Source organism: Sinocyclocheilus rhinocerous, unplaced genomic scaffold (assembly GCF_001515625.1).
Source record: "Sinocyclocheilus rhinocerous isolate Xijiao unplaced genomic scaffold, SAMN03320098_v1.1 scaffold574, whole genome shotgun sequence".
Lineage (NCBI taxonomy): Eukaryota > Metazoa > Chordata > Actinopteri > Cypriniformes > Cyprinidae > Sinocyclocheilus > Sinocyclocheilus rhinocerous.
The window spans coordinates 2,908,029-2,922,922 of record NW_015659919.1 but is presented as its reverse complement, the minus strand read 5'-3'; the positions used below and the strand labels follow the sequence as shown (position 1 = coordinate 2,922,922).

The 14,894-nt window shown below is 36.5% G+C and overlaps 1 protein-coding gene across 4 annotated transcripts in view; it reads left to right on the top strand.

Annotated features, from left to right (window-relative positions):
* The window catches only part of LOC107724357 (protein FAM49A-like), a 15,456-nt gene extending 5,428 nt beyond the window's left edge, over nucleotides 1-10,028 (top strand). For all 4 annotated transcript variants that reach the window (XM_016533255.1, XM_016533254.1, XM_016533256.1 and 1 more), the window contains exons 3-11: nucleotides 2,139-2,260; nucleotides 3,952-4,057; nucleotides 5,821-5,957; nucleotides 6,272-6,349; nucleotides 6,868-6,984; nucleotides 7,424-7,503; nucleotides 7,626-7,752; nucleotides 9,707-9,777; nucleotides 9,878-10,028. In XM_016533255.1, the coding sequence (XP_016388741.1) occupies nucleotides 2,139-2,260; nucleotides 3,952-4,057; nucleotides 5,821-5,957; nucleotides 6,272-6,349; nucleotides 6,868-6,984; nucleotides 7,424-7,503; nucleotides 7,626-7,752; nucleotides 9,707-9,777; nucleotides 9,878-9,941 (902 nt within the window). In that variant the 3' untranslated portion in view covers nucleotides 9,942-10,028. The remainder of the gene's footprint in view (nucleotides 1-2,138; nucleotides 2,261-3,951; nucleotides 4,058-5,820; nucleotides 5,958-6,271; nucleotides 6,350-6,867; nucleotides 6,985-7,423; nucleotides 7,504-7,625; nucleotides 7,753-9,706; nucleotides 9,778-9,877) is intronic.
* The last annotated feature ends 4,866 nt before the right edge of the window (nucleotides 10,029-14,894 follow it).

Here is a 14,894-nt window from a genome sequence, read left to right as displayed (position 1 = left end):
TATATATACTGTATATATGTTTTAAGATGTCGTCTTGACAATTCTTGTCATTGACCCTATAGCAGAATTTGCATAATATAAAGTAGTAATATCAGAATGTTGAATACAAGCAAAAAAAAAAGGACAACAGCCGCTCTCCCGATCTGTACTTTGTGATTTTGTGACAGTGAAACAATGATCACCTGTGTTACACCGCACTGGTTTACATTTCCTCAGTTCTGAAATGGGGTTAGTGTGCCACTAATGGTTTTCATAAAAATTCAATATCTCAAATACAAGACACATTGGCATAGAAACAGGCTTTGAGGCTCTGATACATGTGATTAACCAAAAGGTGTGTGTGGTGCACAATAAAAGTGTGCAAAAGGGAAAGCAAACATTATATTGCTACTGTAGCATTGACGCCTGTCTTCAGACTCTGTTCTTTGAAGATCACAGGCAGGATGAGCAAACAGACCTGGAGGTGACATGACTGGGAGGAGCCACTGGCAATTACACTGAAGTGTAGAGTGTGTGTTTGTTTGTACTGAAGTATGTTTGCTCAGCTGATAGCACAAACAGCTATGTGTGTATTCAGTCAAACACTGACAGAGAAAATGCATCAAGGACCTCTGATAGGGTTAACTGCTTCTATATACATTACAGCCCCTCTGTTTGGATGCAGGATAAAGAAGTTTGCTTGTAAATCAGGCCTGCTTCACAGATCACTTACCGTACAGAGGCTTGAGAAATCTGGTCTAGCAATTAACAGCATTTCCCAAAATTACTCCTGCTGCAGTTTTTACACTGTGTACACCATACACAGTGTAAAAACAGAGGTTATTAATTGGCATCTATGGTTCCATGAAGAAACTTTAACATACATGATTAGGAACAAAATCTGCTAAGGAAACCTTTTCGCCTTTAGATGAAATTCACGATCAAGTAGATTCCAATTGAAATGGCTAGATTTCGCCCACAAAAATTGTGAGCGCACCTTAAAGGAATAGTTTACCTAAAAAGTTCAAATTTGCTGAAAATTTACTCAGACCATCCAAGATGTAGAAGAGTTTATTTCTTCATCAGAACAGATTTGGAGAAATGTAGCATTCCATCACTTGCTCACCAGTGGATACTCTGCAGTGAATGGGTGCCGTCAGAATGAGAGTCCAAACAGCTGATAAAAACATCACAAAAAACCACAAGTAATCCACACCATCAATTAACATTTTGTGAAGGAAAAAGCAGCGTTTGTAAGACACAAATCCATCATTAAGATGTTTAATGTTTAATAATCCACAATAACCTTCCTTCAGTGATAAAGCCTAAATCAAAAAAAAAATGGATTTGTTTCTTACAAACACACAGCTTTTCACTTCATAAGACGTTAATTGATTGACTGGAGTTGTGTGGATTACTTGTGGATTATTGTTATGTTTTTATCAGCTTTTTGGACTCATGTTTGTATGTATTATCATGAATATCATGTGGTTAAAAACTAAAAGCTAAACAGAAACGCCCACCAGAGGATGATATTCTGTTTGCTTTCCTGCCTGCTATCATCAGCTTATTAATCAAATGCCTGATGCTTGCTGTGTTGGAAGCTGACACAACTCTTTAAACCCATCCCAGCCTCGCCAGCAACTCCATATGGAGCTGCTTCATTGGCCATGGCCTTTCATCGACATTTCCCACCAGAGCTGTTAATATCAGCCCTAACAAATCCTGACACACACCGACACAACCCAAATCCTCCTCATGTACTTCCGACTCACAATAACACCATCATCATTACCAGATTAATCCATATGGATTTATGGTTCCTATCTTTCAAAGCTCGTTGGAAAGCGCTTTCCCCCTCCGGGTGCCAAAAGATGATGATAATCCAATGTTAGCACCAAATTAACTCACACCATGAAGCTTTCTTGTAATTATTGGTCCAGTTATCAGATTTATCACTGACTTGACTGGTTGAACGCAATCCATTTAATCCAAAACAAAACCCATCAGGACAAGAAGAAACGATATCAGTGTGATAGTGTGACAAAGGTGATCCATAACTCAGGTTGGCCGAGGAATTGGAAGAGGACTGTGTATATTTTGAGCATTTTTGTATATCTGTCACATTCTGACCGACTTGATCTGACTTCTGCCCACAGATGCTCAGCCCACAGAGGCAGAGACAGCCGTGTGGAACCAGGTTAGTGCCGTGCTGGAAGAGGCCCATGGGATACTGGCAGAGTTACAGTCTTACAATGGAGCAGGACAAGAAATAAGAGAGGTGGGGCTATTTTTGCATTTATTAGTCGTGCTTACCTTTGCAAAACCTGCTGCTACAATGCTAGATTGCTCTGGGTGGTTGCTAGGGTGTTTTAGGCTGTTGCTAGGGTGTTCTGAGTGGTTGCTTACTCATCCAAGTCAAAATATTGTCCATTTTTTTGACTGTTTTATCATCTCCCAGGATAATATTGTAAGCCTGATTAGAAAATAAACAGAACATGTCTTATCTAAAAGCTGCATGTTTTGAGATATCATGCATGTATAGTACAATTGTTGTGGGCAGTGCAAATCACTAATGAAAAATTAGATAAATTGACAAAAACAGTCATTTGTCTGTCTTTTGTTCACAAAGGCTGAATTTCAAAAATCAAAAATACAGTAAAATTGAAATATCAATATGAAATAACTGTCTTCTATTTTAATATAGCCTACACTATCATTCAAGATTTTTAAAAATGTTTTTAAATGAAGTCTCACAAAGGCTGCATTTATATGATCCAAAATACAGCGAAAACATTAATATTGTGAAATATTTTTACAGTTTAAAACAGCTGTTTTCTATTTGAATATATTTAAAAATGTAATTTATTCCTGTGATGCAAAGCTAAATTTTCAGCATCATTACTCCAGTCTTCTGTGTCACATGATCCTTCGGAAATCATTCTAATGATGATTTGCTGCTGAAACATTTCTTATTATTATCAATGTTGAATACAGTTGTGCTCCTTTATATTTCTGTGAAAACTGTGATACATTGTTTCTTTGTTTCTACACAAGATTCTTTCTCAATCGATATAAAGATAAAAAGGAACAGTATATATTTGAGATAGAAATAATTTGTAACGTTATAGGCTAAATGTCTTTTTTCACCTTTGACCAACTTAATGCATCCTCACTGAATAAAAGTATTAATTTCTTTAAAACTGCATTAACACTGCATATGAAATGTCTCTCTGTAATACTTAATTCAATAATGCCATTGAGTGATCATATGTTTTTATATAATGACTGTTAAAGTGGATATTTCACCGTCATACATGACGATACACTGATGCTACTTTCATGCATGGTGAGCATAAAATCTTTGATAGATGACTAGAAGCTCAGAAGTATCCCATTAAAGCAAGAAAACCGAACACTGCAGCTAAAAACTAATCCAAAGTAACTTTTTTAAATTAAATCAAAAGATGAAAAAGAATAGCATTTATTTGAAATAGAAGTCATTTGTAACATTATAAATGTCTTTACTTTCACCTTTGACCAATTTAATGCATTCTTGCTGAATAAAAGTATTAATTTCTTTCAAATATGTATGTAACAGTAGTGTTGTTCACCCCCCTTTTTTAATTTAGTGAAACAAAGAGTTTTTTGTCTGGGTTACAAAACCCTAACTAGAGTAACAGTGTTGCTTACCATAGAAAGATCCACTGATATTTACTCATCCTGAACCAGGAGTCAATTCACCTGTTATAAAGCACCTGGGCATTATAAAGCATAAGGTTTGAGCAGTTTTCAATCATTCTGGTCCATAAACAGCAAATGTGCAGTAGTTATTCAGCTGTGAATGTTTCGCATTGCTGAATAAATCGCACAATGTAACTGTACATTTAAAGTGTACAGATGACCTTGAGTTTATAGTCAGTGTAAATGAAGGTTGTGGTTTCAGTTGTTCTAGCTCGTCCTTCTCTCCAGGCGATCCAGAACCCCAATGACCTCCAGCTGCAGGAGAAAGCCTGGAATGCAGTCTGCCCCCTAGTGGCCAAGCTCAAGAGATTCTACGAATTTTCTCTCAGGCTAGGTAAGTGGGTGGCCATTGTTTTCCAATTGTCTTCTTTTATAGTCATGTAATGGGCCTTGCGTGCTCGAGTCGTCCAACGCGCTGACCGTGCGTACAACGAGTGCTGCAAGCATCCGTTTCTGTCCTCCTCTGCAGCTGACCTTGTAAAGAGTTGGCATGGCAACCGCGGCAGCAGAGCGTAGCGGAGGCTGCGTTTCTGCCTCCCATGCACGCTGACAATTCAGTATACGGTTTGCAATCGTCGATCAGCTGCCTTTTTTTTCACAGCAGCGCTGACTAGTGAAAAGACGCAGATCTCTGGCCAGACAGATAACATGCAGATAAGCTTTTTCCTGCCAAGGTATGGAATCGCAGTGACTCATGAGAAAAAGAGGCCCCACCCTCCTCAACACATCCTACTATCCGCAATATCTGGTCCCCGGCTGATAGAGTCAGGTTTCTCGGTAGGCCTCCAGATAAAACATATCAGCTTCTTATTTATAGTAGGGCTGCTGCATATTTGATGAGAGGAAAGGATAGCTCCTCTGGAGACATGCTTAGGCATACTAATGACATTCAGACATGGCTTAGCTCTGACGGTGAAGCTGTACAGTACAACTTCTAGTCGCCAAACAGGAAACAGCTTTAAACAATACAGCACAGACCTGCAGCATAGATTCACTCTGATAACATTAATGCAGTGATAATATTAATGAAACTGCATTAGCACTGCTTATGAAATGTCTCTCTGGAATACTTGAATCAATGCCATCGAGTGGTTATATATGTTTTTTGTATAATGATGATTAAACTGGATATTTCACTGTCAAACATGACAATATCCTGATGCTGCTTTCATAGCTGTCACATATTGTAATATAGCCTAGGAGAATGTCCATATTTATTGCAATCATTGATAGATGACTAGAATCTCAGAAATATCCAGTTAAAGCAAACACTGAAACTAAACCATAGAAAAAGTAACTTGGCTGTATTTACAATACAATAGAGATATAAGAATAATAATAAAAAAGAAAGAATACATTATTTAATTATTTATTGTATTTAAACAGTTATTCCTGTGATTGTAAAACTGAATCGATATAGACATTTTCTATAACAACAACAACAACACCAACAACAATAATAATAACAGTATAATGGGCTATTTTTTTAAAGGAAGTTAAAGAGATAATTAATTTAAACTTTAATCAATATTTCACAATCATATTTATAAATTTGGTAAGCCACCATATAATAACTGGGATAACGTACAGCCAGCTAGTCATTTTATTCCCTATTAATACACTGGTTTGGAGTTCGGTTATTAAATGAGTTTTAAAAGCAGCCAGAAACATGGTCGTATACTGCAGTTGGAAGTCATTAATGCTTGAATCAGCTGCGGCTTCCAACGTTCTCTAGTATCCAGGCAACACTGACGGGATCACAGGTTCTTATGGCTTATGATAAATTGCAGCAATTACAAAAATACAAAAGAGAGGCGTTAGAGGCAAATACAATGGTAACTGTTGAGCTGGTAACCATGGAGATCAAATACACATATTGCAGTGCTGTGCTTTTGATACATTATGCAGGTATGCCATGTGGATTACAAATCAGATTAAAGGCCAGAGGTGTGGGGGGAAAACATGATAAAGGCTTCGAACATCTTGAGGGGCGATAACAGCATTCACAGTGAATGAATTTGAAAAGACAAATTGCTACAGAGAAATGACTATAAACTGTAAGGGACAATAAAATCTGTAATCATTATGTGTTTGCAGAGAACGCCCTGCGCAGTCTTTTGGAGGCCCTCACTAGCCCACCTTACGCTCCCATGCAGCATCTGGAGAGAGAGCAGGCCCTCGCCAAACAGTTTGCAGAGATCCTACACTTCACTCTCAGCTTTGATGAGCTCAAGGTGAGCATTTCTCACACATTACTCACTTTGATTTCATGTGGCATGAGCTCAGCTAAAATATTTAGATCTGCACTCAGTCAAGCCTCTCACATTGAAGTTCTTAGAGAGTCACGTCGAGTAAAATGTCTAAATGGCAACACTGTTAGCTGGTCTCTGTCTAAAGTGCACCCTTGAGAATGGACATCTAGGAAATAAATCTTCACAGTGAGAGGTGTGATTTGCCTCAACATTCCTCTCACCACTTGAAGTCGGTAGTCTCCATAATAATCTATACTGAAGGCGCTTTTGACATTTCTAAATCCTGTCTTTACTAGATGACAAATCCAGCCATACAGAATGACTTTAGTTACTATAGGAGGACCATCAGCAGGAATCGGCTGAACAACCAGCAGGTAAATTCACAATCTGCTGAAATTGATATTAGGCCTACTACACTGAAAATAATTTGGTGTAGAAAACATTTTTTACTCAGAAAATGCTAGCAAGTTTCACAAACAGTACAAAGAAATGGCAAGTCAGCACACTGAATTAAACATTAAATTCTGAAGTAGAAAAACTGAAATAGTATTTCTTGTTTAGGAGCATTCACTCTGACAAAAGAAGTCATTCATTTTCATTTAAAGTTGGCGACTTCATTTGAATGACAAAGCTTGTTAAGAATGTGACAAAGTTCAAATGCAAACAGTGAAGCTCATGTGATCTGCCTCATGACGCAGTTTTATAGTGTAATGCATGTATTAGCAACCAACAGTCTGAGCTATTCATTGTTAGTGTGCATGCCCCAAAAAGTAAACGCATCAAAGTTATTATAATTGACTGAGCAGAGAGCGCATTTGTATGGGAAGGTTAATGTGTTACTTAAGAAAAAGCTTAATCATCTGGCAACCAATATTTTACATTTGCATTACAGTTAGAAGCTGAGAATGAAGTGAATAATGAAATGGCCAATCGGATGTCGCTCTTCTACGCCGAAGCCACACCCATGCTCAAAACTCTGAGCAATGCCACGACTAAGTTTGTGTCGGAGGTAATTCATGATTTCACCCAATCTTCTGCAAATGTGGGATAGTCCGAAAATACTTATCATCATGTTGTTCCAAACCTGTGAGCTGCTTTCTTCTGTTGAACACAAAAGAAGATATTTTAAAGAACATTGCTAACCAAACAGTTGATGGTAGCCATTGACTTCAATATTTTTTTCATACTAAAAAAAGTCAATGGTAAATAACGACAGAATTTTCATTTTTGGGTGAACTATCCCTTTAATGAACAGTAGCCTACATATAACCAAACATGTCAAAAAGGGGGGTTCGTATTGGTTTCAAGTTTTTACTTTTAGATATTATATCCAAATACATTTCAATGACAGTTTTGACAACCATTTGACTTCCTATGAAATGGAGAAAACAGAAATGTTGTCGCCCTCTAGAGGCTCATACCGGTGTTAATTTCTATGCATGTTGCAGAACAAGACTTTGCCAATTGAGGACACCACAGATTGCCTGAGCACTATGGCCTGCGTGTGCCGTGTCATGTTGGAGACTCCGTAAGTTCATCTGATTCAACATCTTTTCAATAAAACATTGTGATTATTTGAACATTTATTAATGTCAATTATCCAGAATACATTCAATTTTGCTTAAAGTGATCACTATTTCCTGTCCAAAGGGAGTACCGGTGCCGTTTTACTAACACAGACACCATGCTGTTCTGCATGCGTGTGATGGTGGGCGTCATCATCCTTTATGACCATGTTCATCCAGTGGGTGCCTTTGCCAAGACCTCTAAGATTGATGTAAGAACACTTTATTAGTTTCAGGTACACTGGACCCAAAAAGTATTTGGACACTTCAGCCACACCTAAACTATATGAATGTCATTGGATTATAACAAAATATCAAATTCAGTGTCATTTATTTTTAGCAAAATATTTCACATTATATAGTCACATTGTACTGTTTAAAAAAAGATATCTAGACACTTTCTGGATGTCAGATGTTAGTGGATCACATTCACAGTTAATGTGATGAACTGTGAGAATTTGGAAGAAATTATGTCATATATTCACTTAAAATCACCATGAGACTAGTTGGTTTATAGTCAAACTGCAAAACTGGTTTGTAAAAGTGATGCCTAGTATAATTAGTTTGCACATATATTTATCTGATAATGTCTAATGCAGTGAAATTAATACATTTAAATGTGGCTAAATTGTCTACAGGCAAATGCAACTGCTGCATGTTTTTGTGAATATTATATAACTGAACTGCTTTCTTAAAGGCACAGTTCACCCTGAAATAATTTAATTTACTCACCCTCATGTTGTTCCAAACCTGTATGACTTTATTTCTTCTGCAGAAATAAATGATGTTAGACAGATTATCCACTCTTTTCCATATAATGAAAGTGAATGGGGACTGCTTAAAATATGTTCACCTTTACCAAAAATTATTCTGAAGAATGGCCATAGTTTTATTATAGCTTTTGTGTGCTATAGTAAAAAAAGCTTAGAATAAATAAGATTTTTTTTTTTTATGTTTTTTTAAATAAGTCTCTTATGCTCACCAAGACTGCATATATTTGCTCAAGGCTGCATTTATCTGATTACTGTAATATTATGTAATAACAGTTAAACAAAACGGTAATATTGTGATAAGAAGGTATCCATAGATAAGGTAGAAATGTGGTAATATTTATGTAATGGTAAAGCTGAATTTTCAGCATCATTATTTCAACCTTCAGTGTTACATGACCCTTCAGAAATCATGCTGATATGCTGATTTTCAATGTTGAAAATGTTTTATTTTTTACATTTCTTTTTCAGGATTATTTGATAAACAAAATGTTCAGTGAACAGCATTATTTGCAATGTAAGTCTTTTGTAACATTATAAATGTCTTTACATAAAAAAGTAGTGTATCCTGGTTTCCACAACAATATTAAGCAGCATAACTGTTTTCAACATTGTAAATAAGAACCATTGTTTATTAGAGCATAAAAATACATGTATCTTGAGCAGCAAATCAGCACATTATAATGATTTCTGAAGGATCATGTGACACTGAAGACTGGAGAAATGATGCTGAAAATTCCGCTTTGCAATCACAGGAATAAATTACATTTGAACATATATTAAAATAGAAAACAGCTGCTTTAAATTGTATTAACATTTCACAATATTACTATTTTTGATCAAATAAATGCAGCACTGGTGAGACGAAGAGACTTTTTTTTAACGCTTTGCAATCACAGGAATAAATTACATTTGAACATATATTAAAATAGAAAACAGCTGCTTTAAATTGTATTAACATTTCACAATATTACTAGTTTTACTGTATTTTTGATCAAATAAATGCAGCACTGGTGAGACGAAGAGACTTTTTTTTAAAACTCCAGCAAAAAAAAATAAAAATAAATAAATTTCACACAGTTCGCCACACAAAAGCTATTGTGTGACTTGTAGCACACAGGTCATGTGGCCTACTTTTATGGTGTTTATTTGTCATATGGGACCTATTTGTTCATTTTATAGAAAAGAGAAGCCTGGGTGGTTCTACCTAGTATCTCCACACATTGTAGTACTTCTAAATCTAGAGCAGCGCTAGAGGGGTTTGTGGTTGTTCACGTATGCTTTTTTGGGTGTGTGGGTGGGCGTACATGATCACAGTCAGGGGTGAGGGACAGAAAGGGGTGACCTTTCTTTTAAAGCTGTATTTTTGCATGCATGTGTGTGTGTGCGTTTGCAGATGAAGGGCTGCATCAAGGTGTTGAAAGAGCAGCCTTCGAACAGCGTGGAGGGACTGTTGAATGCACTGAGGTGAGTGTGCAGTACAACACTTCCCAACTGTACATGGATAAAAAAAAACAAAAATATGCAGGACATGCATGACCTGAAAGCTTTTCTTTCTTTCATCCAGGTATACAACAAGACATTTAAATGATGACAGCACCTCTAAACAAATCAGGGCCCTGCTTCAATGAGAGCGAGAAAGAGACTGACTGTCAGAGAACAAACGACGGTGGCTGGCGAACCTCTGAAGCCTGTTTGTTTACAAGAGCAAAATGCAACTTGATCTACACTCCAAAGAGAAAGGAAAAAATGAAATCGCATCATATGACCCCTTTAAACTTTTAGGAACTGAATTAAAACGTGATAGCTGAAACCACCAACAAAATGGTTCATATTCCAAGTTATGTCTGAGAGTATTTTTGCACAAGCCTGTTTGTTTACAAGAGCAAAATGCAACTTGATCTCAAATTAAATAAGATATTCTAGAAAAGAGAAAGGAATATGAAAATAAATATATATATATATATAGATTGTTGATGGTTCATCATCGTGTGTCATTTTATAAAAGCAGGGAAAATAGATATATATATATATGTATATTAAAATTCAAAAAGCAAACAAAATTACCCGATACAAATATAAAGGTCTTACAAAAACATATTAAACTTTTAGGAACTGAATTAAAACGTGATAGCTGAAACCACCAACAAAATGGTTCATATTCCAAGTTACGTCTGAGAGTATTTTTGCACACTTGAAAAGGAATCCCACTTCACAGGAAACACTTTAACGTGGCTTGAAACCGTGTATAGTTCAGATCCATTTTCATGCGTTTAGACTCGATTTGATTTGTAACGCCTTTGCCTCATAATCCTCAATATGCTCCACCCCAGTGCATTCTGGGAATCGTGGGTTTCCTGATAAAACTGCAGTCCACGGCATTTCCTCTTTGGCACAAAGTCTGTTACAGAATAAATGTAAAGATCACATACTTGAGACACATCTCAAATGCGTTCTATAAGCATCCAGCTGTATATATTCGGAAAGCACAGGATAGTTTTGTAAAGAAATGAAGCGTTTTGTTTGACGTCTTCATTAGTGCTGTACAGCAATAGGCTACTCTACCGAGGCGACAACTGCGAACACGATCATTTGAAATGCCTTCATACCAATGTAAAAGACGTCGGATAATGCTAACAGCTCGTCTGTGGAGGTTAAAGGCCAGTTGTAGATATCATGAGACGAACAATCCTTTAAATAGCTTTTTTTTTTTTTTGCTCTTGTAAAGTTTGGATGCTAAACGGAGCGAGTAAGCCATGAAACTGTAAGTCAGACGCAAACACACATTCTGCCCTGTGCCATAGCTGCTTCCCTTACCACTGCGTCTCATTCAGAGTCCACATATTACAAACATCATCTGTAGAAAGTGAGGAACAAATAAATAAACCAAATCACACCATTGTGAACGACAACACGGCGATGTGGATTTGCTTTCTTCTGTATCCAAAAGCAAATCATTGCCAAATGAGACTGCGACATTGCCTTTTAGATCAATAGAAGCGATGCGCTGTGTGACGTCCGAGTGATTCGTTTAGTCATGAACGCAATCTAAATCTTGAGATACATTATATAGGCTACACTCAGAAAACAACAGACTTGAAGCTGCAAAACACTTGGTGTAAATAAGAGTTTTCTTGTGGAATCTTATGAGGCCTAAACAAATGTTCAGTGGAGATTCTTTCTGTTAGAGTTACAGAATTAAAAAAAAAAGAAAAAGAAAAAAAAGATGTGGGTTGAAAAACAAAAGAATGCCTCAAAAAGATTACCGTGACAAACGCAGTGCTGTATTTTGGGTGTCTCTCGCCATTAGTCGAACTTGATTTGATCTTCTAATACGTTTTCTATATGGAGTTCTGTTGCAAAACAAAAGCTCTGTATGAATATTTAGATGGCATGCTGTAAAAGTTCAGACAAGACTGTAAATACGGTGTTTTTATTCATTTTTAATTGTTCGGTGAATCTGAATTGGGTATGTGTTGTCTCTAAGAAAACCATGCGTTTTGGCTTGGACCATCGGACTTGCTGTAGACATTTGTTCCAGATCTTCAACTTCATCAGCGGGGAATTCAAACAGGGCAGGGAGGAGGGTGGGGGGGACGGGCTGTCCATTTGCTTGTTATTTTGTACATTTTGTGCAAGAAATAAACTTGTCATTTACTACATTCAACATGGCGTTTTGTCATCGACTTGAGCTGCTCCCTCAGACTATTCTTCTCATAGAAGGTTATTTCACCTTCAGCATCAAATGTTGCTAATGAAGCTTTGACTCATACTGCTGAATGAGTTGCTGTCCATGGTGCTGTTTTCTGAGCACACTACTACAACACTAAAGCGAATCACTGCAAAGACAGTTTATTTCATTACCAGTTCAGAGAATTAATGCTATCCAAAATGAAATACAATCATGTCATGTATTTGGAACAAAACACTTATAGACGCATTATATATTCATGACCCGCAAGGTCAGATATATTATTAAATCTTTACCCATTACATTTTGTGAAAATAATTGACCATTCAAATTTTTGAGGTCAGCTAGGTTTATTTTTTATTTTTTAATGAAATTAATACTTTTAATTAGCAAGGATGCTTTAAACTCATTCAACGTGACAGTAAAGACATTTTGTTATGTTACATAACTTTACAAATGATTTCTATCTCATATCAATGCTGTTCTTTTGAAGAATACTGAAAACAGTATCATAGTTTTCACAAACTTATTAAGCAGCACAACCGTTTTCAACATTCATAATTTAAAAATAAATAATTAAGCTCTTCAGATTTCTGAAGATTCATGTGACACTGAAGACTGGAGTAATGAAGCTGAAGATTCATCTTTGCCATTATTCAGCTTTAAAAAATTCATTTCATAATTTTTATAATATTTTGTTAATAAAATACTATAATAAATGCACTCCTAAGAGACTTCTTTCAAAAACATGAAAAAAACGTTACGGTTCCCAAACTTTTCAATAGTAGTATATAATGAAAAAAGTTTTAAAACATACAGTCATAATATATTTTCACTCAAAAAATATGATTCAACAAACAAAAAATATAACAAAATGAATACGAATTATTTTAGGACCTAGATGATCATTTTGTGGAATTCACGCTACTGCTGGTGTATTTAAGCAAAAAAAAAAAAGACAAAGGACAAACCAAACACTGATGCAATCTGAAATGTATTCTATTTTTATATTTCAACTTTCAAGTCAAATGATTATGCTAACAATATTATATAGAGGTAACACTTTAGATTAGGGAACACTAACCAGTTGCTTACTAGCATGCATATTACTAGCATATTGGCTGTTTATTAGTAGCCTACTTATAAAGCACATATTAATGCTTTATTCTGCATGACCATATTTTAGATGCCTTATCGCTACCCCTACCTAAACATAACCACTACAACAACTACCTTACTATAGTATGAGCAGCAAATTATGAGTTTACTGAGGGAAAACTGCAATGTGCAAGATTTAAGTGTTTTCTCTACACCTGGTTTTCAGTAGACAAAAAGAGCTTCATGTAAAGGTATTGTTCTCCTCTTGGACTAACACTAGTATGTTGGTATTTTGGCAGTAGCAAGTATTTAACCTGTTATGCTATTTCCAAAAACATGACTTTTTAATGCAGCACTAAATCTCAGCAAGTGTATTTAAGTTTTACATCCAACCACAAGGGGGAAGCAACGTACTAAAATTGAGCCGTCTTGACTATATTCACAGCCCTACAGTATCAAGGGGCCCTAAAATTTTTATAGCTTCATTTCAGCTCTTATTAAAACATTTACACCCACATATTTCATGTGTACATAAATGTTACCACGCCTTTACAGAAGCCCCAGTGAGTCTGAGGAAGGTCTGGCTGATATTAGTGCAGAGAAAGCTTTAGTAATCTGGGACAAACGAACAACAGGAGATGAGAGATGACATGTGCGCAGTTATTATTGGAAAGCTGTGAAAAGAGCTACGACAAAGTGGACACATGATTCATACACAGGCCTTTGTAAAAATTCAGGAAAAAAAATATAGAAGAAAAGAACACACAATGTTTTTATACCGAAAACGCACCAAGTAACAAGTTGTGTTCATATTTGTGTTGTTGTGACACATTAACCTAATTAAGTAATGACACACTAATAATGATTATGTCTAATGATTTAACCACTTGGTTCTTGAACGCACCCCTAATGTAATTACAATCGAACAAACTAAAGCTCACTAGTCATCGGCACTGCATTATTCATAGGGGGATTAAATGTTTATTGCAGCCCTCAGTACCTTTGTACATTCAAGACTCACATCCATCTGAAAATAAATATTTTATCAGTGACTGATTATCCTGTCATAAACAGAGCTGACATGTCTAGACACGTCCAGTGCTGACCCAGTACAGATGCAGGCAGTCCATTATCTCACATCTGTACATCAAGACTCTGAGAAAGCTATATCACCCTTCCTGCAGATGTCGCATGTTGGACTGGGAGCTATGTATTTTTGAGTGTTTTCCAGGTAAATTCAGGATTAGCTAGTCCGTTGGCAGGTGAACAAACCGGCCCAACATGAACCAGGCCGTTCCACCCGACATCAAGGGAAAAACAAGGAAGAGAGGGAAGTAAAGTGTGAGATTTTCTATCTGGAGGGCATGGACCCTGTGACAGTTACCGGCTGTGTTTTACAACAGGGGCCCTTAGGGGTTGATGGAAGCGTGTGTCTGTGTCATTTAACTGCGTTTGATTAGCCTGCTTTATCAGTACACTCCCATAACTCCCAGTCTAGGTAACAATGTAGTTGTTGTGCGTATCCTTTTTCTATTGTTCGAGGGAAATCTTGGCACTGGGCTGTAATGAAGAGTGGTTATATTCCCCAACCGTCGTCACCTCCACCTGCCCTGTCCACACCAACTGTAACAACAGAGCGGTTACACAGCGTATCAGAGCCTAAACATTAACATGTACGCTTGCTTGTGTCTATAAGGAAACAAGGTAAAAGTAATTTTAAATATTTTAAAAATGATTAAGTATTTAAAAATGACTAAGTAAAAACACAGTAGACTATATATATATATATATATAT